Source organism: Phalacrocorax carbo, chromosome 2 (assembly GCF_963921805.1).
Source record: "Phalacrocorax carbo chromosome 2, bPhaCar2.1, whole genome shotgun sequence".
In the NCBI taxonomy this organism is placed as follows: domain Eukaryota; kingdom Metazoa; phylum Chordata; class Aves; order Suliformes; family Phalacrocoracidae; genus Phalacrocorax; species Phalacrocorax carbo.
Window position 1 is genome coordinate 152,003,811 of NC_087514.1, and position 25,726 is coordinate 152,029,536.

At 41.8% G+C, this 25,726-nt stretch overlaps 1 protein-coding gene across 1 annotated transcript in view; it reads right to left on the reverse strand.

Moving 5' to 3' along the window:
• Positions 1-24,081, reverse strand: part of ITGB1 (integrin subunit beta 1) — a 44,595-nt gene extending 20,514 nt beyond the window's left edge. Inside the window, exons 1-4 of the mRNA XM_064444932.1 lie at positions 23,819-24,081; positions 3,647-3,716; positions 3,314-3,399; positions 1,571-1,793 (exon numbers count right to left, since the gene is read on the reverse strand). Of these exons, the coding sequence (XP_064301002.1) occupies positions 1,571-1,793; positions 3,314-3,399; positions 3,647-3,716; positions 23,819-23,827 (388 nt within the window). The 5' untranslated portion in view covers positions 23,828-24,081. The remainder of the gene's footprint in view (positions 1-1,570; positions 1,794-3,313; positions 3,400-3,646; positions 3,717-23,818) is intronic.
• Positions 24,082-25,726: the final 1,645 nt, after the last annotated feature.

Here is a 25,726-nt window from a genome sequence, read left to right on the forward strand (position 1 = left end):
TTGCATCAAATACAGGCCAAGAGCATAGAAATAGCAGTGAGATAATGGCAAGTTACTACCCGTTGCAATTGTAAGCCTAGACCATGAGTTTTGCCAACAGAAGTATGTAGTCTCACTCTGACGTTGAAAGACACTGCAGACAAATTACACACACACACCCCCTGCCCCCCTGGGAAAATGGAAAAGTACTCTTTTCCTATTATATATGAAATACAGAACAGAATCAGAAGTTTTTTTGCCCCATACCCCTCAGTCACCAAGTTAAATGGTGATATTGCTGCTGCTTGTCTGCTTACTAATGACCAAACATTTGCTTAAGATGAGCAAAATTAGCAAACTGGGGAAACCATTAGATTGGCAAAATAACAGCATATGGATCACGCAGCTATGCAGCATGGTTTTCACACAAAAACAATAAAACCCCAACTCCCCCCCCCAAAAACCCCAAACAAAACCCACCACCAAAAACAAAACCTAAAAGCTTTAGATTTTCCTTAGCTACTGTTTAAGAGAGCCTGCAGAGAAAGCAAGTATCTGTCTCTGCAAGCACACGGTCCCCTATTGGAAAACTTATTACCAAGAGAAGCACTTAGAGAAATAACCTTTTGGGTAATTAGGTTCCAGTTGCCCAGGTCCCTCATATGTTCTGATGAAGAAACTTCTGTGTCAACAGAGGGACAGTAGTTTGGTTTGAAGCTGAAAGGGTCACATTAGAAATAAATAGGGGCAATACCAAAATTGCAAAATAACTTTCTTTCCTTTCCTCTCCTCATCTTGCTGAGCTTCTTCAGATCATCTTGCATTTATTAAGGCAATCACCATCAAGCAGCTGACCCCATGTACAGGCTCTTATTCCAGGTAAATATAAGGTAGCTGTTGAATGGGTCTGCAGTACCTAGGAACTCTCCTTAAGGACAATCTACACTGCTCGACTACTGCATGAGCTACTAGCCCTGGATTCCCCCTCCCCATTTGAATGAAACAAAGTTATCCTTAGAGGCTGGAAATGGCACACAACTACTTTGTTCTCACTACTGTAGTCCTGTGACCACATCTTTAGCCTCTGGGAAGTATTTTACTTAGCAATTAAAAAAATCGTGCTGTGTAACTACACAAAACCATTCAGTTCAGACACACAGACTTTAGGAAACAGCAGTACTTCAAGGAAAAGGAAATGCTCTCATAACTTGTCTAAGTTTTTGCACACTCTTCTACTTTCGTTCTAAGAAGCCACGCTGTAAAAATAAACTACAAAATGCTGTGAATGAAATAATTTTACCTTTCCAATACACATATCAATCAATGCTGTATGTATTTTCTCATAAATTCTATTGGGAATAAGTGATAATATCTAACCTTTCATTAAAAAAACCCAAAAACCAAATACTGTTTGTTTTGTTTTGGGAGTATTTAAACACTTGGGGCTGACCTAAATGGCTCTGCTATCATTCAGGTTCTCTGAACAACAGTAGTTTCTGTAACAAAATGGTTACACATTCAAAACAAAAAATGCAGATGTGGTGGTGGTGACAGAAAAATCATCCGAAGACTAGAATGAAACTGCACTTACCGACTCTTAGTTTCAGTACTAATTTTTGCGGCTGGATCTGTGTAATGGCCTCTGGTTTCAGCTTCTCTGCAGCACCTATCTTACGATTCGTTACTTCTCTATCTTCAAGCACGTGTTTGCTACCTCTGGGATTTTCTATATCTTCCATAGGACAACCTTTACTCTTTAGTGCTGCCAAGTCATCGCATCGGGCAGATGTTGGTTCTCCTTCTTGCAAAAAGTCCTAGAAAACACAGGCAAGAGAATATCAAGTTTACAGCTATCTGCAATTCGTCACACTGTACCCACAATAAAGCTTTTTACAATTACTTTTTTTTTTGAAGTTCAATAATAAAACACACACACCTGAAATATGTTAAATTACACTAAATACATCAGTGACTACTGTTTAGTCCATGAGTTTGCAGCTACTTACACTTACCTGCATATAAGATGTAAGCAAAACAAAATTTTAAAAATGCCCAATGCCATCTCTGACAGAAGGACATGCTTTTAAATTGGCTACTCTAAAAGTGACAGCAGGTGGAAAAGCTCTCATCTTCATGTAGTTGTCAATAATGTGAACCTATTTGTACAGCCTACTTGGCAACTACCCTCCCTTTTATCTTCTTTGTTTGTTTGTTTTGAAAGGCTTTAATTAGAGATTATGTAAGCATACCTTGGTACTCCACAACAAAATAATGGCAATATGCTGACAGAGTGGAGGAAAAACAGACAACTCTATTTTGGGGAAATTCAATATGAAAGTAAGATCCATAAGCAAAACCAGTATGTTAACTTTGTTCTGAACAACAAATTACCATTACCTCAAACCTAAAAAAAGCTCTAACCTCAAATATGAATAAATAAGGCTTCTAATTGAGAAACTTGTCAATTCTGCATATAAATAAATATATCTTAAACTTTGTCAGTTCTTGATGACTAGAACCTACAACAAATCTGACAGCTCAAGGCCAAATTTTAAAGGTAGTCAGCTGAATTAATTGTTTAAAGTTTATAAGCTGGTTTGGGGGATAGTAAGTAGGTACCATATGGAAATAAATACAGACTATCATCTTCTAGCAAGAAAGGGGAAATTTCCCAGTTTTCATTAACCGAAGAACAGCTGTGGAAAACATTTTCTTCTGTTTCTAACCTGAAGACGACACTTCAGCATAGATTGGTTAAGTCACACAATTTAAGGTTATCTTACATTTTGTATTTCCTGAATTTAATTTTTTAATTACGTAAGAAAGCAGTCTTTTTATGTATCATACTGAAACAAACAATCCACCCACACAAACCAGTCTCCTCCCCTTCCAAGCCTATGAACAGAAAACTAAAATTTGAACAGCTTTCTTTTACAGAAGACAACCGTCAATCTCTTCCCCTCCTATGTCTTCTCCACCTATGTCTATCTAAAATTACTTTTACTCTAATGTCACTGTAGGAGTATAATGAAGCATACTTAAAATCATTCCAGCACGGAATCTGTCTGGGTAACTATGAGACAGCCTGTAGGGTCTGTATACACTTAAGATTTAGAAAAGTAGAAGTAAGCACGTTGTGAAAAGCAATTCTACTCAAACCAGGACATCAGGAAAATCGTAGTATCTGATTTTTTAAGTACATGTTAGTATCAAAATGAAGAGCTACAGGAAACTATTATTAACGAAAATAGACATTTGGATAGGTTTAAAGTATTTACTAAAATCTGAAACCAAGGGGAAAAAAAACAAACCATAAAAGTAATTTCACACTTACTGTTTTTTTACACCAACCACAGTTTGGTCCTGCTTGTATACATTCACCACATGATTTCGCATTAGCTTTTATGCAGTCACTTCCACCTAGCAAAGAACACAAATCAGTCAGTTAATTTATTAAAAGCTGCTAACAATAACAGAATTTTAGTTTGTTTCATTCTGGCTTTGTAAACTAAGCTTTAACTACAAACAGGTTATTAACACGAGATATGACTGGCATATTGCCATTAGCACTCATCTAACATTGATATATTTATCTACATAAATATCTGCTAAATATATGTAGTTTTAAAGCAACATTAAACTACTGCAATGAAATTAAGTGACTTACCTTGCTGAGCAAATCCATTCCATATTAAACAACAGAGGATGCCAGCCCATGTGAGCAGTTTTAAATTAGTCTGAAATACACAATCAGAAGACCAAATTGTATGATTTATCGTAACAAGTAAGCAAAACACAAAAAAAGTTGCACGAAACTGCCGACATGTAACTGTGTTTCAGAGGAGACAAGGAACATGGAGCAGATGCAAATCAAGTTATCTTAGTTGTACCAGCTGGACACTTTTTTTCTAAGACAACCATGTTTGTGGGCTAAACTTTGTATTTAGAAGACATTAAACAGGGTAGCTTCTTCTTAAATTATTTTGAAATACTCTTATGTTAGGTAAACAAGCAAGCTATGAGAAATTTGGAAATGCTCTTCAGTCAGGGCAGGCGGAAGAACCCAAACCAACCGATTAACATCTCAGAAAATATTTATGCTCTAAATGTTATCAAGAGAGACAGACTTCTAAATTAAGATACCACAGAAATACAAGATGGAAACAAGAGAGCTATAGACCTTCTCTTCAGTCTCTGTTTTAAGATAAACTTCAAGGCCCTTTCAAAAATATTTTCCTCAGAATCTCCAAAGGGCATTTTACAGCCTAACTTTGCACCTTACACTCCAAAGTAGGAATTTTCTCTCACAATATGTAATAAAAATCATCCTTGATATAAACGCAGCCCCTTTTTTCTTCTTTAGGCAACACAGAATTAATGGATACCATCTTTACTAAATAAAAAACACTTTACCCTTTGTTCAGTGCTGTAAATCTTAATGAAAGCCCGGCAGAAAAAATACATACATATAAAAAACCCTATATAATCTATATGCTTTATGAGACAAGATTTGAATGCCTATAAACCACAGTGTAAGGCTACTGACTTGTCATTTTCCCTAATTATTGGTGAGGCTTCACTTAGCACTCCAGAGTTAGAATTATGTTCTATAAATAGGTTTCAAATAGACCTTTTTTTTCTAAATTTTCTTCTACTCTAATAGCGGGTAGTCGGCCAAGGTCAGCTGTCACATCTTCTGAATTTTGGTACTTTTGAAATCCCATTTCTCTTTTATTCATTATAAGAATTCTGACAATGTGGACCCTGGCTGCCAACTTCCTCGGTCATCCTAAAATGTTATTGCTAATTAAAGCCTTTCCAGTCATCCTGGAAACATCAATATACTTAATACCTTTTTGTTCTAAAAAATATCTTGCAATACAGCCAAGGAAAAATGAACTTGGCAGAGTCTTTTAAAATGAACCTGTCATTTTCTAGAAGATGTACTATTTTTCAGATAAATTAGCAGCAAAGTGAGCAATGCTTAAATAAGCATAGCAGTTGCGCTTTGGTTTTCCCACACTGATAGGGGGTCATTCATAATCGTTGCTTTGCACATCCAGCCAGACCTAATGGAGAAGGGATAGCTGCTCTAAAATCTGGTGGATAAAGTTTCAAACAGAAGCCAACCCTTTGCTAACAAATTGTATCTAACAACAGTATTATATGGTTCATGTTTTTCTGATAAATCATTTTGGCCTGCTCTTCTCTTCAGTGGATGCTATAGCCAGGGGGTGGGGGAGTTCAGACATAGGAAAATTAAGAGAATTTGCTGTGCAATGACTTTGCTAGATGTTATGCATATAAGAAATTACTGATTAAAAAAATAAAGAAAAAATTGAACTGTGATTTATACCTTACTTAACTTTTGAGCATTACTTATTGCACATATCTAACTCCAATTTTTCCCTCTGCCCATCACTGCAGACGTCATCAGTCCTTCATTCACAAACTCTTTTTCATGAACACTCTAATTATTAAGTCCCCTCTATAAGCAATCACCTCAATCAAAACACGCAACCACAAACCTTGATCAGAGGGGAACCATGACCCAACAAATGCAAGTAGGTGGAAGACAGACGAAGGGACTGAATCAAGGTTTGAGAAAGAGAATGGTTACATGGTGTAGGAGCACACCTATCGGACTAGGAGTCTGGAGGGCAAAGCCTTACCAGGTTGGTCAACTTTTAGGTTCCTCCCTTCCTAGTTTTATGGTAGGTATGTTTTGTGTTTAGCAAACCTTACTTCCCTCAAATGAAAGGATATTTTGTTATTTGAGAAGCAGTCTTGCTTTAAGTACAGCCCAGAATGGGGTGGGCTTTTCAGTAAGAAGAAAACCCTAAGCTGCTGGCATCAGTTTAATACTGTCTTTTCTGTTAGCCAAAATGAGAAAGTTATAAACAGTTCACCTTTTTAGGGCAGACTAGCAGCAGATGCACAGCAAGCCCATGCAGACTATATAAATAAGTCAGCAAAGATGTGACACAGTGCTAAAACTATGACTAAGACCATTTGGAAGAGAAACGTTCCTGTGGAAATGCATCTGCATGATGAATGTAGTTCTGGGCACAGATTCCCCGTAAAGTTACCAAGGAAAATGTCCTCTTCTATATATGGCTAAGCCATTGCCTCTCCTAAAGCAAGCCGCCTGCCCTCCAACACACACTAGCTCGTTTCCTTTACCTCCACTGCTTAATGGCTTTTCCATCTGCTGAGTTTTGCAAAAACTCGAGTAACAATTTGCTAATTTGGATTCCATTCTGATTGTTATTTAATGCAAGCAAATCTATGCACACCCTCAGCCTCCAAACCTCCTCCTAACCACTGCAGCAGCCTGGTCACAAGAGTGCCAAATACACTCTCGTGCAAGTCACTGGTTAGTACTGTGGAGTGACCTGTTGCAGATTTTTCTGTTAAGGGAATAAACCAAAACAAGTAACGCCTAACTACACTAGGCAGCCAAATGAAGCCTTTGGAAACCGCTGGTGGAGCTGGAACTAAACCCTGTGTCAGTATTCAACCACAGATGGAGAGAACAGAAAAGAACCTATTGTTACAAGAAATAAATGAAATTTTTTGTGCAACATTTACGTATTTTCTATTATACTTGTTCTTCCCCTTCTAATTAAATCCTTGAAAAATATCCCAGAATCCTTGAAAAAGTGATTTTCCCCCACCCTGAAAAAAAGGCAGCTCAAAGCTTACAGAAGGAAAGCTTGCCAAGAACTGAAATTTCTTTAACAACTATATCACCAGTTGGATCCTTTTTAAAAGGCTGCAAATGGTGTGCTGTTGAAAAACTGATTTTAAAATTATTTCTGCACATTTGTGAACCGTACTTTATTTTTGTTAAATATTTTAGGAAGACAAACATGGACATAACCTTGAATGTTTGGACTCGTTGCTTTCCAAGTTTTTCATCTAACTGTCTCTACGAACACTAATGCTTGAAGAGAATTTTTTCTGTATAAAACCAGCTTTGATTGAAATCTCTGGAGCGTCTAATTTGAAATGAGAGACTCATTAAGCAACAACAGGAAAAAGGAAGCATTATTTCTCCAAAGTGAGACTAATTTTGAATTTGCAAATCAAATATTTAGCACCTTTGTATTCTGCTACTCACCATGATACTTAGAAATTAAATTTACCACTCCGCAGCACTAAAGCCTTTTGCAGCTTTTAAATTTTTTTTATTAGAGCAGCAATAGCATCTGTGCAGAAAATTAGTTGGGCAAATGGGATTAAGGAAAAGGGTAAGAGTTATGGAAACATTAATTCCTCTGAAATGAGGTATCAATGGCTATGCTCATCTCCTCTCACCACTATTCGGCTCAGCATTCCACCCCACCAGACACGGGCCACAGTTTATACTGACATTAAGGCAACGTTACTGCAGCGGCCTAACGGCTTGCTGCTACTGTTCCACGTGGCTGAGCAGCTCCTCATCTGACCCAGTAACTCTGGCATCCACCAAGCCAATGCCAAGCAAAGGAAAACACCACAAGGCATCTATCTGCCTCTACTGCGTGCTGAAGTGTGCCTTGCTGCAAAGCTTTCTATTGAAATACCTAACCATGCTTCAGAACACAGGGGGAGACATTTAAATATCCAGTGAGAGTTGAGTTGTTGTGCAGAAGCCACCTTTCTGAGGCACTAACCAGACAGCCTACCGATTTGTATCCCCACACACCACTCTAATCACACTTATAAACCTAGAAATAAATAAGCAATTAACTTTTGGACTAGTGTCCATGCTTCCTGCAGACTGACACCTCTTTACATCAGCTGTGTTTTCACAGGTTTAAAGCTTGATTCAGAAATGCTATATGGAATTGATCCCTCCTAGAGCTGAGATTATGTTTACAGCCAGTTTCATCTAGTGTAAGGATGGAAAGCCACTTAAAGAGAGCTGTCCTAACCTCCTTGTTGATTATTCATCGTCATTAATCAACCTCCTGGTTGATTATTCTTACTGCTTTCCTTTCTTACCAGTGCTAGCATTAGTGCAGTCACTGAGGAGCGCTGGAACAAGGAAGAGATCTGTCTGAAACACTAATCTAACAAAGAAAGCAGCTACTTTCAGCCATGTGGGTACAGAAATGCTTGTCCTGGCATGGTGGAGGTAGTGAGATGGGGAGGGAGAAAAAGAGAACTAGTTAAAAAAAAAGCAAAGGATACTGCTTCTCTGCTATAGTCCAAGGCTGTATGCTGGACTACACTGGTCACACAGTCAGCCCCCACCCCCAGTCATCAAGGCTCTGCTTATAAAAAGAGCAGGAAGAGACATGTTTCTAAAATAAGCAGAATTAGTCTCTGGAGATGCCTGTTTCAGGATTTGATGGCTATCCTGCTAAAAAAGTTCCTTCTTCCCTCACTCCAGAAGATTTACTAGCTTTAGCTGAGGGCCACACTTTTCAGTGTGAATTTTATGGACTGGCAAGAATAATCCCACTCACCTTTTTTTTTTTTTGGGGGGGTGGGGGGGTGGGGGGGGTGGGAGAAAAAGGGCACAGCTATTTTCTTACCTGGAGAAACCAAACAACCCCAGTGACATGGGACAGCTACATGGACACTACAGACCTCTAGCAACGGCCCACACCTCTGTAAGCACTCCTGTCCGCCAGAACTCCCAAACAGATATCATTAATTACAAACACAAATTTACTTGGACATGCCACAACTCTAAGCATGTCAGCTTGTACAAAGATTCACTACAAAGCAGCAACTCACAATAAAAGAAAGTAGGAAAATGGTATCTTGCTGCTTTGTCTTGAGAGAAATATACTGCTCAGAAAGGCACAGGTACAGATATTAAAATTTTTTCACACCAAGGAGTTTTACTTTTGATTAAAACTTCCAAGTTTGTGGTGTAGATTTTTCCAGCTAATCTTAAGTACGTAATTTTTTGTTTGGGACCTTAGCAGCTATCTTATTTACTTAATCAATGTCGATGTTACTGTAACACTGAATTACAGCTGGAATACACTCCTTGCACAGTAGATTCTAGGACCATCAGACCATGAAACTACCCGATGCATTCTTCTTCATGGAAGTGTAGATTTGAGTAAACACTGATGGTTGAAAAAGCAATAAATTTTAATCAAAGAACCAAAACCTTAACTCGCCCTGCAAACCTTTGTTCCCTGGATGTGGAACAGCCATGTGATGCTGCAGTTCACAGGCAGGCCCAGCTCCTGATCTCGCATCATCAGAGATGAGCTACCGAGCATCCCCATGTAGGGGAAGTGAACTTGATGGAAAGTGTCAAGATGTGCAGTCTCAAAAGCAGGACTTTGCAGCACCCTGATCCAAACGGAAATGCTAGAATTAAGCCTCCCTTCAGCAGCCTACCTACCTACCAGCCTACCAACAGCGTGGCTTATCAAGACCACGATGTTCTTTCTCCCCCAGCAACTTTGCAGATGTTAACAGAGCAGGTTTTGAACTGCTTACAGTAATATGGAAAGAATCGGACATTAAGCCAGACTAATATACAAAATAAGAAATTCTTTAACACTGAAACAGCTTTTATACAAAAAATTAATCACTTCAAAACTGTTTATTCAAATTGTGTCCTGAAAAAGCTTTAAGGCATAACCATTTCAGTTACCATGACGCTAGAGGATAAAAGAATCAGCAGTATTTCACACTGGACTTAATTTCTCTCCGTCGGTTATTATCTCCAAGTTAATGGAATAAAACAAGCATAGTCACCAAATGCTCATGATAAACACTTCCATAACCACTCTGTTTTAGTGGGGCATCATACATTAAAATAATATGTAATAAAGCAGTTGGGACTTAAATTTTAATTACAAAGAGGTACAGGAAACTAATTTTCTGCTTAGGATCAGGAGACCAGCTCCTCCAGTATGGTTATCTGAGGTTACCTGCCACAATTAGTGTATGACACTGGTTAGTTCAGATCATCCCTGCAGGGTTGGGAGTCCAAAACCAGATGAGAACACACATTTCTGCGTGCTAGAACCACAGGGAAACATATCACAATTCTGCACGGAAACTACTGTGCCCCTCTCCTATGCTTAGTAAGGCAGACAAACACACACAGTAACGCAACTGGTTTGCTAAGACTCTCAGTCAGTTACATTGCATTACTACCTGTAGTTTATTCACACTTAAGAGCTCTCAAAAATTTCTCAAAAGATTAAGTTGCTTAAAATTCACCAGAAAGGACTGGATTCAATGGAAAAAAATCAATAACCATTAGGTTCTAAAATAGACTTCTATGTCTAAAACCACTGCTGAAAATACAGCACGGGTACCTGCATCACATAGCCTCTTCAGCTGAACACATGAAAATGGTCATGTGCAAGTACCATCAGGCTGAGGCCATGGCTCATGAGAACAGGTCTGGAAGGCTGTTCACAGTGTTGGCTGTGTCCCCAGAGTATGGGGTGTTTGTTAGTTTATATAGCACACAGCTGCTTCAAGACAGAACAGCTAACTTCACGAGCACTCACATGGTTTGACCATATTATTCCTTTTATACAGAATTTATTGATATTTGTTCCTGGATTTCACAGGAGCCCTCAACTTACTGACAGTCTAGAGAGTGGAACCAAAAGAGTTAGGTATTTTCCTGAAAAGCATTTTTTGGTCTTGATTTGAACTACTGAGTGGAAACAAATCTGCCCAAGTTAGGTGGCTGGCTGCAGGCAGCAGGGTGGGGATGATGATTTTTCTTGATAGAACACGTACGTTTCCTCTATAATCGGAAAAAAAAGAAGTACCTATTTCAGAACAACTGCAGATGACAAAGTTTTCGATACTTGACATCTCTCCACCTTGAGAAAGATAAAACCAAGAGGACATGGTAGATCCAGTTGTGATACAGTTGGCATGACAGACGGTGGTAATGGTTCCCCGATATTTTACAGCATGGAGGCATACCCAAGAAGATAACTGGGTGCCAGTCCCTCCTCAGCCTCAAAGGGTTTGAATTCACATTTCCTGGGAATGCTATATCAGCCTACAGGATATACTAGAGTAAGAGCACCCACCACCTCTCTTACTAAACCAAAGCTGCTATGCAACCAAGAATGAAAGGCACGGAGACAGAAAATGGGCTGATAAAAGTTCTGACTCTTGTTTAGCTAATGAAGCACTCGCTGGGAGGTAGAAGAAAGATTTAAGTGGGGTTTCTAGATCTTGGTCCCTGGAATATGTACACAGATTTTACAGCATATTGTCAATGGATAAAAGCAGAGAGTCTTGAGACCATGATTTGGAGTATGAGATTTCTTTCCTTCTCACCAAATGCCCTAATGTGTAGGAAGGCGAAAGGAAAGAGGTGTATATTCACACTCAAGACACAGAAGAGAGCCTTGACTGCAAACCTCCTGTATCACGCATGACTACTAACTAGTACACTCTGGCCAGCACTGAAATCCCTCTCTAATTGCAGACCTGACCAATCTGAACTACATGGACTTCCCTATGGGTTTAAAGAAGTTAAAGCAAATATTTATCTTTCAACAAGCAACTAAAGGCAGCCAGGGAACTTCCGGTAAGCGAGGAGAGACCTACCGAATTTAGACTTCTGTGGAACATAGTAAATCTATTTAGGCCAGACAGATTACATTTATTTAATAGCACTGTATTTCTATACATGTTTTCATTAGCAAAATCCATCGATAATTTTACTTAATGACAAACTCCAGCAACCAGCTGCAAACCTAAATAATATCATCACAAGCAAACCCAAGCTGTATAGTAAATGGTAAAGAATACTAGTGCTGCTAAAGCCTACTCAAATAGAAATATATTATGAAAAGATAAATTAAAGTTACACAAGTCCAGTTTTCATGCTGATGACAGTGACTGAAAGTAAAAGAATGAGAAAAAGTGTTCAGGGACAACGTGAAGATGCTGCCGCTGATGAAAAGCCTTCACCTGTCAAGCCAGCAAACCCGAAGCACAACCTTGATCTCTTCCCGTTGTTCTAGTGCCTTTTGGCGAGCACTGTGGTGTGGCCAGAACTAACGTTGGTTAGTCAGCACCACTTTTAAGTAGGGACCTTTTTCCAGATAATATACGTACATACCACCATGCACAAGAGGTCTGGAATTTGTGACTAGACCTCCTTAGTACTACCATACCACCAATAATTGTTAATTTAAGAACACTTTGCTGATTAACCATCCTTGTCCCTAACTTGGTCCTAACACAGACAAAGAGACTGAGTATGATGCTCTCTTGACCTTTTGAATCATAATTTGAAGCCAAGACTCCACAGTTTAGGAGTTGCTTTGGAAAGCCTCTTGATGCTTGAAAGGCAAGTAGTACTTCAACACAGCTCATGTGAATAGCCTGTGGATGATCACCACATACAGGAAACCATTTATGAGCCAAGTGAGGTGCTCTTTCTCATGAGAATATTATTTTTTCTGCATGGGTTTATTTAGATATTTTTACCAGGCAATTATCCACAGACTGCAATTTATAAGGTAAGATCTGACAACTGTCTTTTGGAGACCTAGACCAACAAACAGGTATGTTGCACTTAATGCTTAACCTCAAATTAGGAGAGAAATACAAGTCTTCATGTTCTCAAGCAGAGCAGGCAGAGGCCTGCGGCTACATCTAATTAAAACACCAGAAATATGCTTTCACTGTTTATTACCTATGGCTTATACCTGGTGTCAGCTAAAAGATTTGCATCTTTTTCTGAAAAGCCAGTTTATAACTACTTCTTTCTATTCTACACCCCTCAAACTATTGTGCTTACTAAAGTACGGAATAAAAGAGCGTAACACCCCACCGCCACACACCTGCTCTCCTCTCTTCTGCTAAAAAAATCCCACATCGGCGCATCCTGCAGACAAAGCTGGGATTCCTACAAGGACATTGTGAATCTCCTCGAATTTTAAACAAGGACAAAATAATAAAACCTATTCATATGCTGCTTATGCCAGCATGCAAGCACACCACAAAGCACCTCTCTGAGGCTAAACAGCTAACACACCAAGCCCACGGGTACTGATACTGTGGTTGAAACTTATTTGCTGTATCTGCAGCAGCTTTTATACATGTGCACCTTGAAAGCCTCCTTTTTAAGGATAAATATATAATGAAGAGATCTAAGCGTTAATAACCAAAACACCTATTCCCCGCCCTCAAAACTGTCACTGTCAAAAATATCCGTTTTCTATACTCTTGCCAACTGAAGTTTTCAGTAGTTCAAGTCCATCACAGCCTTAACGACAAAGCACATTGTCTCCACGAATTTGTAAGAATTCTCACTGTACCCAATCTCATTGTTGTCAGTAGGCATTTTTCCACAACAAATATTTCAGGGCTTTCATTATTACAAGCACCTCTTTACACAACTGTGATTGTAACAGAGGGAGGAAAAAAAAAAATCTCGTTTCATCACTTTTCAAATGCTTTTAGACCCATCAGTCATTTTTGCCATAATAATTTAAATTCTCCTCTTGCTTAAACGCAACACCATTTTTTTTTTGTTGGGGAGAGTGTGAACTGAATATTTAGCTTGTTTACATAGGTCTTGCTAGTCTAGAAGACTTCTTAGCTAAGTTTAGCATTTCCATCTCAGGCAGATTACAATTAGGAACGACACATAACGATTTAAGCCATTCTAGTAGAAAAACACAGGTGTCTGTTCCTTGTGGTAGTATTAAATTCCCCCCACACACTGCACCACTTACTATTCCCATGAAGAGGCTATTTAATTTTGTGCAACTCAAACCTCACATTCATCCACACAGGGGGAAATGAAAAGTTTAGTTAAACATATAAATATAGCTCCTACACAGCTAACTGATGCTTCTGAGGTTGTACTGCCTTCGTAACATCCACTACTGTCAAAATATCTGGCTCAACTTACTTTAATCCAAGCTTTTCTTTTAAAGGAAAAGCGGAACAGAGGTATGCACATTCTTAAGTAAAAAGCTAGAGAATTGCAGTTAATACACTGTCTCTCTCATCTATTTCTGCAAGACAAAACAGTTGCAAACATCTCGCTGGCTATTGCTGCAGGTACTGCAGGAAGCCAGAAGCTGGCACACCACAAAGGGCAAACTCAGCGGAAACTCCGTCGTTACATGGCAGTGTTCACCCACCAGCAGCTATCATTAACACTCAGGGTACAGTTTCAGCAACCAAAACCAAGATGAAAGCTAACTGCTGCCAAAAGGAACAGCAGTGCTACAGCATCCTCACCTCCAAAAAAGCAACCTCAGCCCCTGCGCTCCCACTCATGGACCTCTGCCCACCACCATGCCAAGCCAGCTCCACTTGCTGGGCTGGCAGAGCCATACCTTGACTCATCCCTTTCCCCTCCACATTGAAACTGCTTTCTGTAAGCTTCGGTGAACTGAACCAGACCTCGACATGGACAGAGGAGTGCTGAGGAAACAACTTTTACCAAGCAGCACGTGGCTGTCAGACCGATGGCCCTCCAAAATGACACCGTGCTCTTTTGACTGCTGCTAAACCAGCCCAAATCCTGGCTGTCACGGGCCCACCTTCCTTCTCTGCTGTCCTTGGGTGAATTGATTCGGCAGCAGTTAGCTTTCATCTTGGTTTTCGGTGAATGCTCTGTAACACAGCCAGCCAGTCAGTTTGGGGAGCTATTCTGATTTTATTTTTTCCAGTAGGTTATTGGAATAAATTAGTTGGCCAAAAAAATTAAGACAAGCAAAGAACAAAACACTGAAGGGTTTTTTTGCCTTTTTTGTTTGTTGTTGATTTTGGGGCTCTTTTCGTTTTGGTGCTTTGGGTGGGTTGTTTTTTTTTTTTAATTTTAATTCAGTATTTAAATGACAAGTACATAGAATAATACTTACAGATAGTAACCAAATATTTCATTGCAAGTTTTTTTTAAAAGATTCACTATTCTAACACAATTTAGAATAAGACTTCTACTGAAACTATTCTCATCCTCAGTGTACTTTCAACACTGCGTAAGCGGTCAGGAAAAAGAACATGCAGAAATAATAAAAAACTGGTCATCCCACAGAACTACATACAGCCTTATGAATCTCTGAGATTTTTTTAAAATATATTTAATTCTATATATATATTTAATTTTACACATGCATGTTTATTTTTAACACATATATAAACTTATCATTATTATTAATTCAATGGCAGTAATAGCTGGCTAGGTATAAGCACACAGTGAAACAAATAGTTGACTTCATTTAGATTTTAATCCTGAAGTTTGAGCATTTGCAAAAAGCTCACCAATCTCAGGGGAAAAAAAAAAATTAATTCAACCTTAAAAGACATATTTTTTCTTTTTTTTTTTTTATTAAATAACCAACCCATCACAAAGTATTTTATGAAAACCAGTACTTGCCTAAACAGCCTGCCTATTAATACACTTCTGCTTTCCAGAGCAGGACTTTAAACCTGGAGTTCACAGACTGCTTCTAAGAGGACTGCAGAAGACAATAAAAGAGGAGGTTTCTCAAAGTAGCTGAGTAGATCTACCAGTTCGCCACTACTTAACAGAGATAGCTCAACTACTCTGGGCCCTAAAATTCCCCACCTTCTACCCTTCATCTATCTGGTGCCAATTGCGGGCGATACTTTCACCTCGTAACTGAGACAGTGGAACAAGCTGAGCAATAACTCCTTGCTGAGTTATTTCTCACTTGATCTAGATGGATTACTCAAGTCAGAAGAGCACTGAAGCATGCACTAACAGATGCTGTGAGGTCCTACAGCAGCTTACACCAACTTATCTCTGGACTACCGCAGTCCCACATTCCTCCTGCTATGACCTGCACATTTTCCTATTCCTCCCCGTCGTCTGAAGCATGTCACTAGTAACGCATGTGGTCACTCAGTTGAAATAGCAGGTCTAACTGAAAATTAATTTTTTGCCAAGCTATTTTTCAACCAGATCAGCTACTTCAGTGCCTTACTGTACAGCCTTATGACTTCCACTGCTGATGCACAGAGGATGGCAAGACTGCACAGCTACAGGCAGCAGGGACAGTTAAGACCTACACTGGTATAAATTGCTGCAGAGCCATTTATTTCCTACAAAAACAAACCACATTTTTAGTGGAATTCATGGTTCCAGGGCCACTGGAACATTTTACAAAATATGAAAACCAGGTAAATTTGAAAACCACTTGTCTGCTGCAGAGTTTTGAGTTATCACTAATGAGACCACTTTTTTTTTTTCTTAAACTTTCCAGAGATGTAGTATTAAAATCGCTTCTAGCTACAAGCAAATGTTAATCATATTAAATACAGACATTATTCATTTAGAAAGTGAAACTACATTGTGAATTATGCACCAAAAAGTGGCCAGTATCTGTGCAAGCTTTTTTATTACCATCTATCCACTCTCCAAATTGGGCAGATGACAGTGATGATAACGCTGGCAGCAATCTTAGACACTGTAGTTACTCTTCAATGCTAAAGTTGAATTTTGCACTGAAACTGGGGATATCGGCAGTATGGCTACGTAACATTTTCGTCTAGCCTTTGAGAAGTTATGTAAACAATATCCTTAGTGGAGAGAGGTAACAAATACACAGGAAAATAATGTTTATCACCATTTATCAATTTTATGATGCATTTTAAACAACCTATAGCTGATATGCATAGTATGTTCTTCCAAAAAAGGAAATCTACTGTTTCCTTTTTTATGCTCAAGTCCACACCCAGGAAAAATTACACCGAAATTCTTGAACACTAATTTCTCACACAGATTTGTATTTGCATAGAAATGACAAAAACAGCACAAAAAAAATTATCTCCCATTCTTGAACTGTACAGTAAAAGTGAAGAACAAATGTTATCTCCTAAAATGTTACACTTAGAGTTGTTTTGGAAACGCATGAAGGTTACATTCACACAACTGACACAGGTTTTTAATCTATTCTGACACAAAACCAGCAAACTGACATTTCAAAAAGTCAAGTGTTGTATTTTACATAGATGGGCTACAGTACTCCTTTCAGCATTGGGACAGTCTTTACCTGGCACCAGAAAGTGAGCACATTAACATACACTAAATACAACCTTGCGAAAACACAAAACAAACCTCAGAGAAGGTAATTCTTGACTTTATCCCATGCCCACCAAACCAAATTACACGAGAGAACATCAGTCTAATATGAACAAGTCTCAGCCAGAACATGCTGGCAGCAACTAATCAACCTTGCTCACCCTAGTCAATCTTGTGGATGATGCCAGCAAAGATTTTCTTATTTCTCCTTTTTATTGTCAGAAGAGGGAGCATTTCACTTGCTGACTGGACAAGCACAAAGTCTTCAGCCACTCCACTATCAAAGATGCAGCAATAATACGAGAAGTCATGCCGATGCAAAACTTAATCCCAATTTAAAGATAACCAGCTACTAAAACATGTAATCTTTTGATCCCTGAGAGAGTGCTTTTTATTTAACATCAAAAAGATTATGTTCTTTTGTATTTATCTCCACTTCAGAAAGAGGCTTTCCCTTTAGCTGTACTCAATATGCACACAAAACCGTTTTACCCAAGATCTGGAAAACCAGACAGCTGAGGGCCTAGGCAGAGCTTGCATATTGCCCAATTTAATACCTGAGCAACTGAATCTGCAGAGGATGCCAGCCAATCTACTAGAATGCCAGGTCCTTCAAATGACCTCCTACAGTCCCTGGTATGCTCCTGACACCCAGGTTACCCCTCAACTGACTAGGAGAGTATCCTGTGATCTCCTGCTTTATAGCAGCATACGGCCACAGATCACTCCCTGTGGGTCCTGCCGGTACAAAGACACAGCGCAGATGAGGACACATCAAACGGGTTTGTAGAGTAGCTAGCTGCACGAATCTTGGTGCCAACGCCCCAGGTTAGCACCATCTTAAGACACACAAAACTACAATTCCACCAAAGAAAATTAACAAACACTAGAATGACAGCTTATCCTCTTTTTTCCTTTGCAAAAGGGAATGGCCCTTGCATCCTTATCTCAATACTTACTCCAAGGTGAAGGCTGTGCCAAACCACACATTGCAGTCTCAGGTTTGTTTTTCAAAACCACTCGGGGACTAAGCACACATTAGTATCCAAGATACTACCTTTGACTCACAATATTACCATTTCCTAAGTGAAATACTGACTCTTTCTAAATTAATCTAATACAATTATTTTTCTTCTCTTAAATAACCACAAATCAGTCATCTTCACATGAGGGTAAGTTCAGTGTTTCAGTTCAGCCCAATGTATAATTATTGTTTTTCATTCTACCACAAGGACAAGAAAAGAAGAAAGCTCTCACTTTTTCTGGTCACCTTCCACATCAGAAGTGCCTTTATTTGCACAGCTCTAAAGGTACAAAAATTATTTGCTAAGAGCCATAAAATAAAACTAACTACATGTGAGTACTTTTATGTTGCATGTATACTACACAGAAATTTATAGTTTAATACAAGAATCCATAGAAACAACGGCTCTCCGAGGAGAAGTTAAAACTAAGCTAGGTCAAAACTAGGACTAAGTTAAGCCTAAGTGATCTTATACCAAACACAATTCAGAAATAGATGAACTGCAAATATTATGTTGATCTTTTCTGGGGAGAACATACTGGCACTAGATATTGTATGTATTATAGTTTATGAGCATTTTAAGAAGAATCTGCACGTCAACATAGTCTTACAAATGAGATGTTTAGAGAAAATAACTACAAACAGAAAACTAATGATTTGTTGGCAGACCATGAGAACTGATTAATTTATCAAAGATATGAAATATGTTTTTCTGTGAAAGAAAACAATGAAAAGGATGGTGAGAATACACCAGTATCATCTTAGCTCTTACTAGCAATAACAAAGTTAAGATTCTAGCCTCAATTTTATTACTCAAAACTTCCCCCTCTAATACAAACCAAAAGAATATTGTAGCCTCATCAGGCCACTTTCCCTACCATGTACTTGGTTATGCACAAGTTTTTTACTAAATTAGTGACTTTACCATCTCTGGGAACACCTTCAATTTGTTAATGGGAGAATACGATAGCCTAGGAAGTCCACTAACCACTCTGATTAATATAAGAACAGAAAAGTAGGTGGTTATTACAAAAATACAGGATGTTTAATATAACATTCTGCTAAAGAGAACACCCTTAGTATTGAAAAAGACAACTGTACTATTTAGTGATGAACAATGAGGTGCCCAATGTCTCATTTTTCATTCACAGGAGTCAGAATTTTCATTTTCTCTGCGTGACACTCCCAATACAAGCTACTTGGCAAGCCTACACACATCTTAAATTGGGCTAGAAACTCATATTGCCTGTTATGAACACAGCTAAAGCACATGACAATTTCTTACAATTAAGCTGTATATGCTTTTTACTGGTACTTACACTACTAATCCACATGGTGGGAGAGAAGAACGTTTAGAGAAAGGTCTTGTCATAAATTTGTCCTGACTTACAGTTTTAACAGTTTAGGTTGCTGGGCCATGCCTACACAGGGCAAATTGGGGGAGGGGAAAAAAAAAAAAAAGACAAAGTAGAATTTGTCTTCCCATTTGTGGGTAAACACAAAAATGACTTTGTAGGCCACCCGAGAAACTCCATAACCACAAGTGACAGATCCTGGTCAATACTGTGGATCACTGCAGTTACTGCACGGCAAGTAATATCACCCTTGTCAGAAAGCTGGCAACAGAATACAGAGCAGAGCGACACAGAGCAAGGAGGAACTACACAGAAAAAAGGAGATGGTATCGGCCACCATAAATGACATTTTCAGCTTTAGAACTAACAAACAAGTTTCAATTTTTTGACACAAAAGAAGCCTTAAATCAAATTGAGATATTGCCAGTGTCTGTCCAGGAGACAGAGCCACAGAATTTGTTAATCAGTCCGTGATTCTGTGACACTCCCTCTCGAAAAACAAACAAACATCCTCTTCAGAAAAAACAGCTAACTCTCCCCTACACCAAAAACTCACTTTCCTGTAAAGCTTTGAGACGCACGTGTTTGTATAAAAAACACTCATGCACACACACACCAGAGCAGAAGCTTGAAAAATCTCAAGTCACCTAACCAGCAACATTACAAATTCTACTGAGAACGCTACTACTAGTAAGTGCCTTCAAAGCAAGGCGAGCAGAGCAAGTGGGAACAATCTGTAGCATCAGCAATATAAAGACAGATGGGAGATGAGAGGTAGGAAAACATGGACTTAACTCCAAGTTTGCTGCTGCTGGGACTCAGGAAATTTTCTACTCAGCACAGAATGTAGCAGATGACTTAAAAATCTAGTCATAGGGGAATAGTACACATGCTGGCAAGTACTTTTTAATGACACTTCCAAAATAAATCTAACTACATATTGCCTTAATTACATTTTAAAAAATTATTTAATTTATGTAATTGCTTTATGAGCTCTACCAACAGACCCCGAGAAGCTTAAAAGAAAAATAAAAAGGCGCTCCCAACAAGGATTCCCTCTCAGAAGGCTGACTGCAGCTCCTAAGAATTAAAACGATGCCAAGGGGATTGGCCATCCTAAAAAAAAAAGTTGGAAAAAATAAATCACTTTAAGTTCTAGCAAAGCAAACGAGGGCAGAATAGGCTCTGCTACTGCCAAACCTAGATCCTCTCTGTTCTGGATCTGTCTAACCAGTATCTCTTCCAAGTGCCATGTGAAGAGGCATGAGCAACTAATCTTAAAGCTAGCTAGCTTGCCACAGTTCACACTGATCAGGAAAATGCTTGCCTGTTTAAACTTCAGTTTTGCAATGTCTCACTGATCATAATAGTCTCTCTCACATGGAGGGGGTACAAAATGTCTTTTGAAAAGAGAGTGGAAGAAGAGGAGGCCAGGTATACCAATTGCCAGCAAAGCTTCATCCAGCCTCTAACCTTTCCCCGCAAAACCCACTCCCCACACCATGCGGTGGGTGCAACTAACAGAACAGAAGGTATCGCAGCTCACGCATCCACTCCCTACATGCACTGGTGACATGAGTGAAGGCATCACCAGCAGGCCTGCACTGAAGAAGCCCAGGCCCCCGGGCAGGAGGGGAACAGCAGGTACTCTGCCAGTCTATCCACTGGAAGGAAAGGGAGCAGGGGTGGAGCCTGTTCCAGAACTACACTTTGACAATAGCTTACAAAAGGGTCCCATCAAGAGGAGGCACTTCAACAGCCTTTTTAACAGCAGTCCTGCCGCAATCACAGTCAGAACCGTTTCTGAAGGCCATGTTACCAAGAGCCACGGAAAGCTAGGAAGGCTGTAGAAGGCTCATCAGAGGGCTGGAAGAACCACGAGCTAAGTGTGCATCACATCACTCAACTAAATCAAGACTGGGTGGAAAGGTAGGCCTGACAACTATTTACAAACAACTACAGAGTGTTCATACCAGTGGCAGCAAGGCAATTATATTCAGAGCAATGGAGAACATAACACGTTCCCAGCCCGTGTTTGCATCGCTCTCCCCGAGTTTGCCTTTCTACTACCCGAGTTATCTACTTCCTAACCCACTCACTACAGCAAAAGAGCTCTTTTCAAAATTCCATTATAGCAGAGCTACCTTAAGAAAGGTATAGGGAGGATGGTTAAGAGCAGAGAAGTGAAATAATGAATCAGGAAGAAAGAACAGCAGGAAAAGTTTCCAGACAGTTTGTTTTCAGCTGTGGGAATCACTTCCCAAAGGAAGTGGTAGAGAATTAGCCACTTGAGTCACTCAAAACTCAAGACAAAACACTAAAATTCTGCACTCACATCAGAAATTCATGCATATTCTAAAAAAACTCGCTTCCCTCCAAATCAGTCCTTCACAAGGGTGGGCATAACTAGGAACATGATGCAGATTGGATGACTGCATGTACAGAGCGGAATGAGCTCCCTGGCTGCACACACAAAGAACAGATTTTTAACTGCTGACATTCCATTTTGAAATAAGTCTGGTTCAGTTATCACATGGCTGGCAAACATACAGCACTTACCAGCTCCAACTTTGATTAAGGTAAGATTTCATTCTGCATGCCTGTCAGGTTTGCACCTTTCAGATGAAACATCTTTGAAAAGGACAAAAGTTGAAGGTGTTCATGTCCTCAACTTGCCTTGTCTTGCCTACCTATTGCCAATGGCTCACTATTTTTGCAACCCTTATAAATATAGCCTTAGGCAAGCTTGCTAAATGCTACTTAATCATTTGCCAGAGGCAAGTAATATTTTTTGTGACAGGAGAATGAATCATCAGTTTCATCACTGGGATGGATGCGGACAATGAATGCCTTCACTGCTTTTAGTCTTGTTAATTTAGTTTAATTTACATCCTTCTAGAGTACAATACTGCTTTAAAACAAAACAAAAAGCACTGCTTTTTGTCATCTCATTTCATAAGTCATCTCATTTCATAATTGAGGACTGATTTTTCTTGCCCTACCACCATCACCCACCGAATGATTAATGTGCCATGAGCAGATTATCTAAATCCGTTTTCACACACATAAAGTCCCCGCTCCATTTGAACACTAAGCACCCACGCAGCATTAGCCATGAGCGCTTCCCCTAATCCGAATAAAGACAATCCTTGCTCCTAAAGGTTTGTGTGTCTTGGCATGAGCAGGACTGTGGCGCTAATGGCAAATCTACCAGAAAAATCAACGTCTTCACCCAACAGGTACGTGCACGTGCTTTGGCCTGGATGGACTGTTGTATTATACCAAAGACAAACACAGAAGGAACCAAGAACACTGTTAACTTTTTTTCATAAAGAAATATAGTCACAAGGACTACCTGATGAGTCTAACAGGCAGTCAGATGCTTATTCTTTAAGATAAAGGCATCTGACATGGACTAAGCAGTGAGTCAGAGAAGAGTTTCCTATCACTTCATGTTTCCTCCCAGCCATGGGTATAGGGTCAAACATTGCACTCTTGTTGCTGGAAGTTATTTCAGAAATCTCCAGGTGAAACAGATCACATACAGAGGCCTCGCATTCCGGCTTCCACCCCGACACGAGCTTATAGCAGGCTATAAAGGCTCGAAGCCAGCTTAGAGCAGAAAACGCACAAATTTGAACGCATCGAGCAGTCAAAACGCTGCACTACGACCACGCCGTCATTCAAACAGTGCACATACCCCGCTCTTCATGGTCGCTTTTAGCAGACGTGAGCAGGGCAGTAATCTAGATATTCACCCGCCTGCACTGCTTCGCTCCTCGCGATCCCATTCCGGCAACTCGCTTCTCCTCAGCGCCCGCTTCCCGCGGAAGGCGAGCCCTCCCCCTGCGGCTCTGCCGCCGCGGACCGGGCGCCGGGGGTGGGGGAAGCCGCCCGCCCTCCCACGCACTCCCGGGGAAGCCGCCGAAACTTCACCTATCCCAGCGCTGCCCCTGCCCCGGGCAACCCCGGCGGGGGGCCGCGGAGGGCACAGGGCGGCTCCGAGCAGGGCTCCGAGCAGGGCACCGCTACGGGCTCCCACCTCCGTCCGGAGGGAAGGGTCGGGGCGGGCCAGGCCCCGGGCGGACAAAGGCCTGGCTGGCCCCCACAGGCACGGGAGGACCGAGGCCATCGTCCCGCCGCCGCCCCGGGAAGCCGCAGGCCAGGCCCGACACCTTCCCGCCCGCCCCGCCGGGAGGGGCACACCGCCGGGGCAGGCGCGACGGAAGGCGAGGCCCCCCCCCCGCCGCCCGGGACGGGCGCTGAGAGACCCGCGCCCCGGGGCGGCGGCAACGGCTCCCGGGTGCTCCCCGCCCTCTGCCCCGCACCACCCGCCGGAGCCCGCCCGGTCACCAGCGGACGCGCCCGAGGCGAGGCGCCGCGCTGCCGGGCGGGCACCGCTCAGCCCACTCCCGACCGGTTCCAACCCCCGCCCCGTCCTCCCGCTACCTCGGCCATGGCCGCGGCGCTGCTGGCTCCTGGCAGGGGGCGCGCTCCGGCCGGCCCGCCCGACTGACTGACTGAAGCTGCCCCTCTGCCCCGGCAGCGGGCTGGGCTGGGCTGGGCTGGGCTGGGCTGGGCTGGCCTAGCCTAGGCGCGGCACGGCGCGGCGGGACGCCCGGCCTCGCTCCTCACTCCCCGTCCGGCTGCCCGCCGCTGCCTCCGAGCTGCTGGGGGGGGAGCCCGCCGCGGCGGGGGAGGGGAGGGGAGGGGAAGGTCCACGCTCGGCCGCGCTTCCCCGCCCCGGAAACACATTCCTCCCCGCTGCCGTCAGGGCCGGGCGGGGGAGGCGCCCGCTGCCGCGGCGGGGCAGGGAAGGAGGGAAGAGCGCTCGCTACCAGTCCCTCGCCTCCCTTCCTGGCGGCCGGCAGCGCCTTATTTGGTGGGGTTTCATTAGCGCCCCGGCTGCCGGTCCCCCCCCGCTCCGCGGTCCCCGCGGGACGGGCAGCGGGGACGGGGCTGCCCTACTGCTCCGTCCCCTCGGCGCTCCGGCGTCAGAGGGCTGCTCGACCCCAGCGCTTCTTCAGGGCTGCGCAGCCCTCTGCTCCCGTCGCTGAGCTCTCCCGGCCCGGCCCGGCGATGCCCGCGGCGCCGGAACACGCGTGGGGGCAGCGGGGTGGCGGGGGGAAGGAAGGGGGACCCCCCGCCCCACCTGGTCGCAAAGGTTTCCCAAAGCAGTGGAAGTCAACAAGCGATCGCTGAGCTTGGCCTGACGCTGGAAAGCGGGGCTCCCCACGTCCCTCGGCCGGAGCCTGCTTCTCCTCGCACGTGCCCTTGGTGTTTTGAAGTGCTCCTTAAAGTAGGTTCTTGGAGGATCTACTGATTAAAAACCGAAAAAAGTGGCATTTAACACTTTTTTGGAGTTAAGGAGCGATAGGAAACAAGCTGTGGGCTCGCAGCTCGCGGTTGTAAGAGCTGTGCCTTCACGTGTGGCCACTGGAGCTGGTGTCAGTTCCTCGGTGGGATTAGCAAAAGGAGCAGTGCTGCAAATTGATAATTTTTATCACTTCTCCCTTGCTTTGTTTCTAGCTGCGCTTAAAAAAACCCAAAAAACCAGAAACCAGTGTTTCTGCCTTACTCAAGCGCAGCCTGTGGTTGAACCCCATGTTCCGTTGGGGCAGTGCAGTTGTTTAAGATGTAGTCTATTAACATAGCTGCATTAGCAGAAGCTTTTAATACTGGTACAACTATAATTGTAAAACTCCTTTAGTGGTGTTAGAAAATGAGATGGAAATGATAGACTGCTGCTCCAAGCAGCTTCATCAAAAGCAAGCACTGGACACGTGAAGTAGATGAGAAATAACTTTGACAATGGGAGATCAGGAAGACAGAGACCATATGTTTTAATAAAAGGTAAATTAGTATATAATGTTAATACTGCCAGGTACAGGGAAAGAAGCTGCCATAAAACCAAAGTTTTAAAATGGTAGAAATGCATGCCATGCAAAATAAAAGCAAATGCCAGAAGGACAGTGATCTGCTAAAAATGTAAGAAATTTAAGTATTGGGGGGAGAAAAATTACTTTTTGCCAAGGTGTTCTTCTCTTCTTCCTTACTGCAAGGAAAAAAGCACATTTTGCCAGAATATGGAAGTGGTGAGCATAAGTCCACTATGGTGTACTGCAAATAAGTGGGGTCAAAAATGTGCCTTAGATTTCTGGGGCTATGAGGAGTAAATAAAACTGCTTAACAAACTGGTGCTTCAAATACTACCCAATGCTCAGCTCAGATGTTTGTCTGTCAAGTTGCCAGTGGCTGGCTGTCCTGGGTGATAGGAAGTTGGCAGGAAAAAAATTCTGCCAAACAGCTGAAAAAAAATCACTGAATTATTTGGCTGCTTTCTGGACTCCTTTGGAG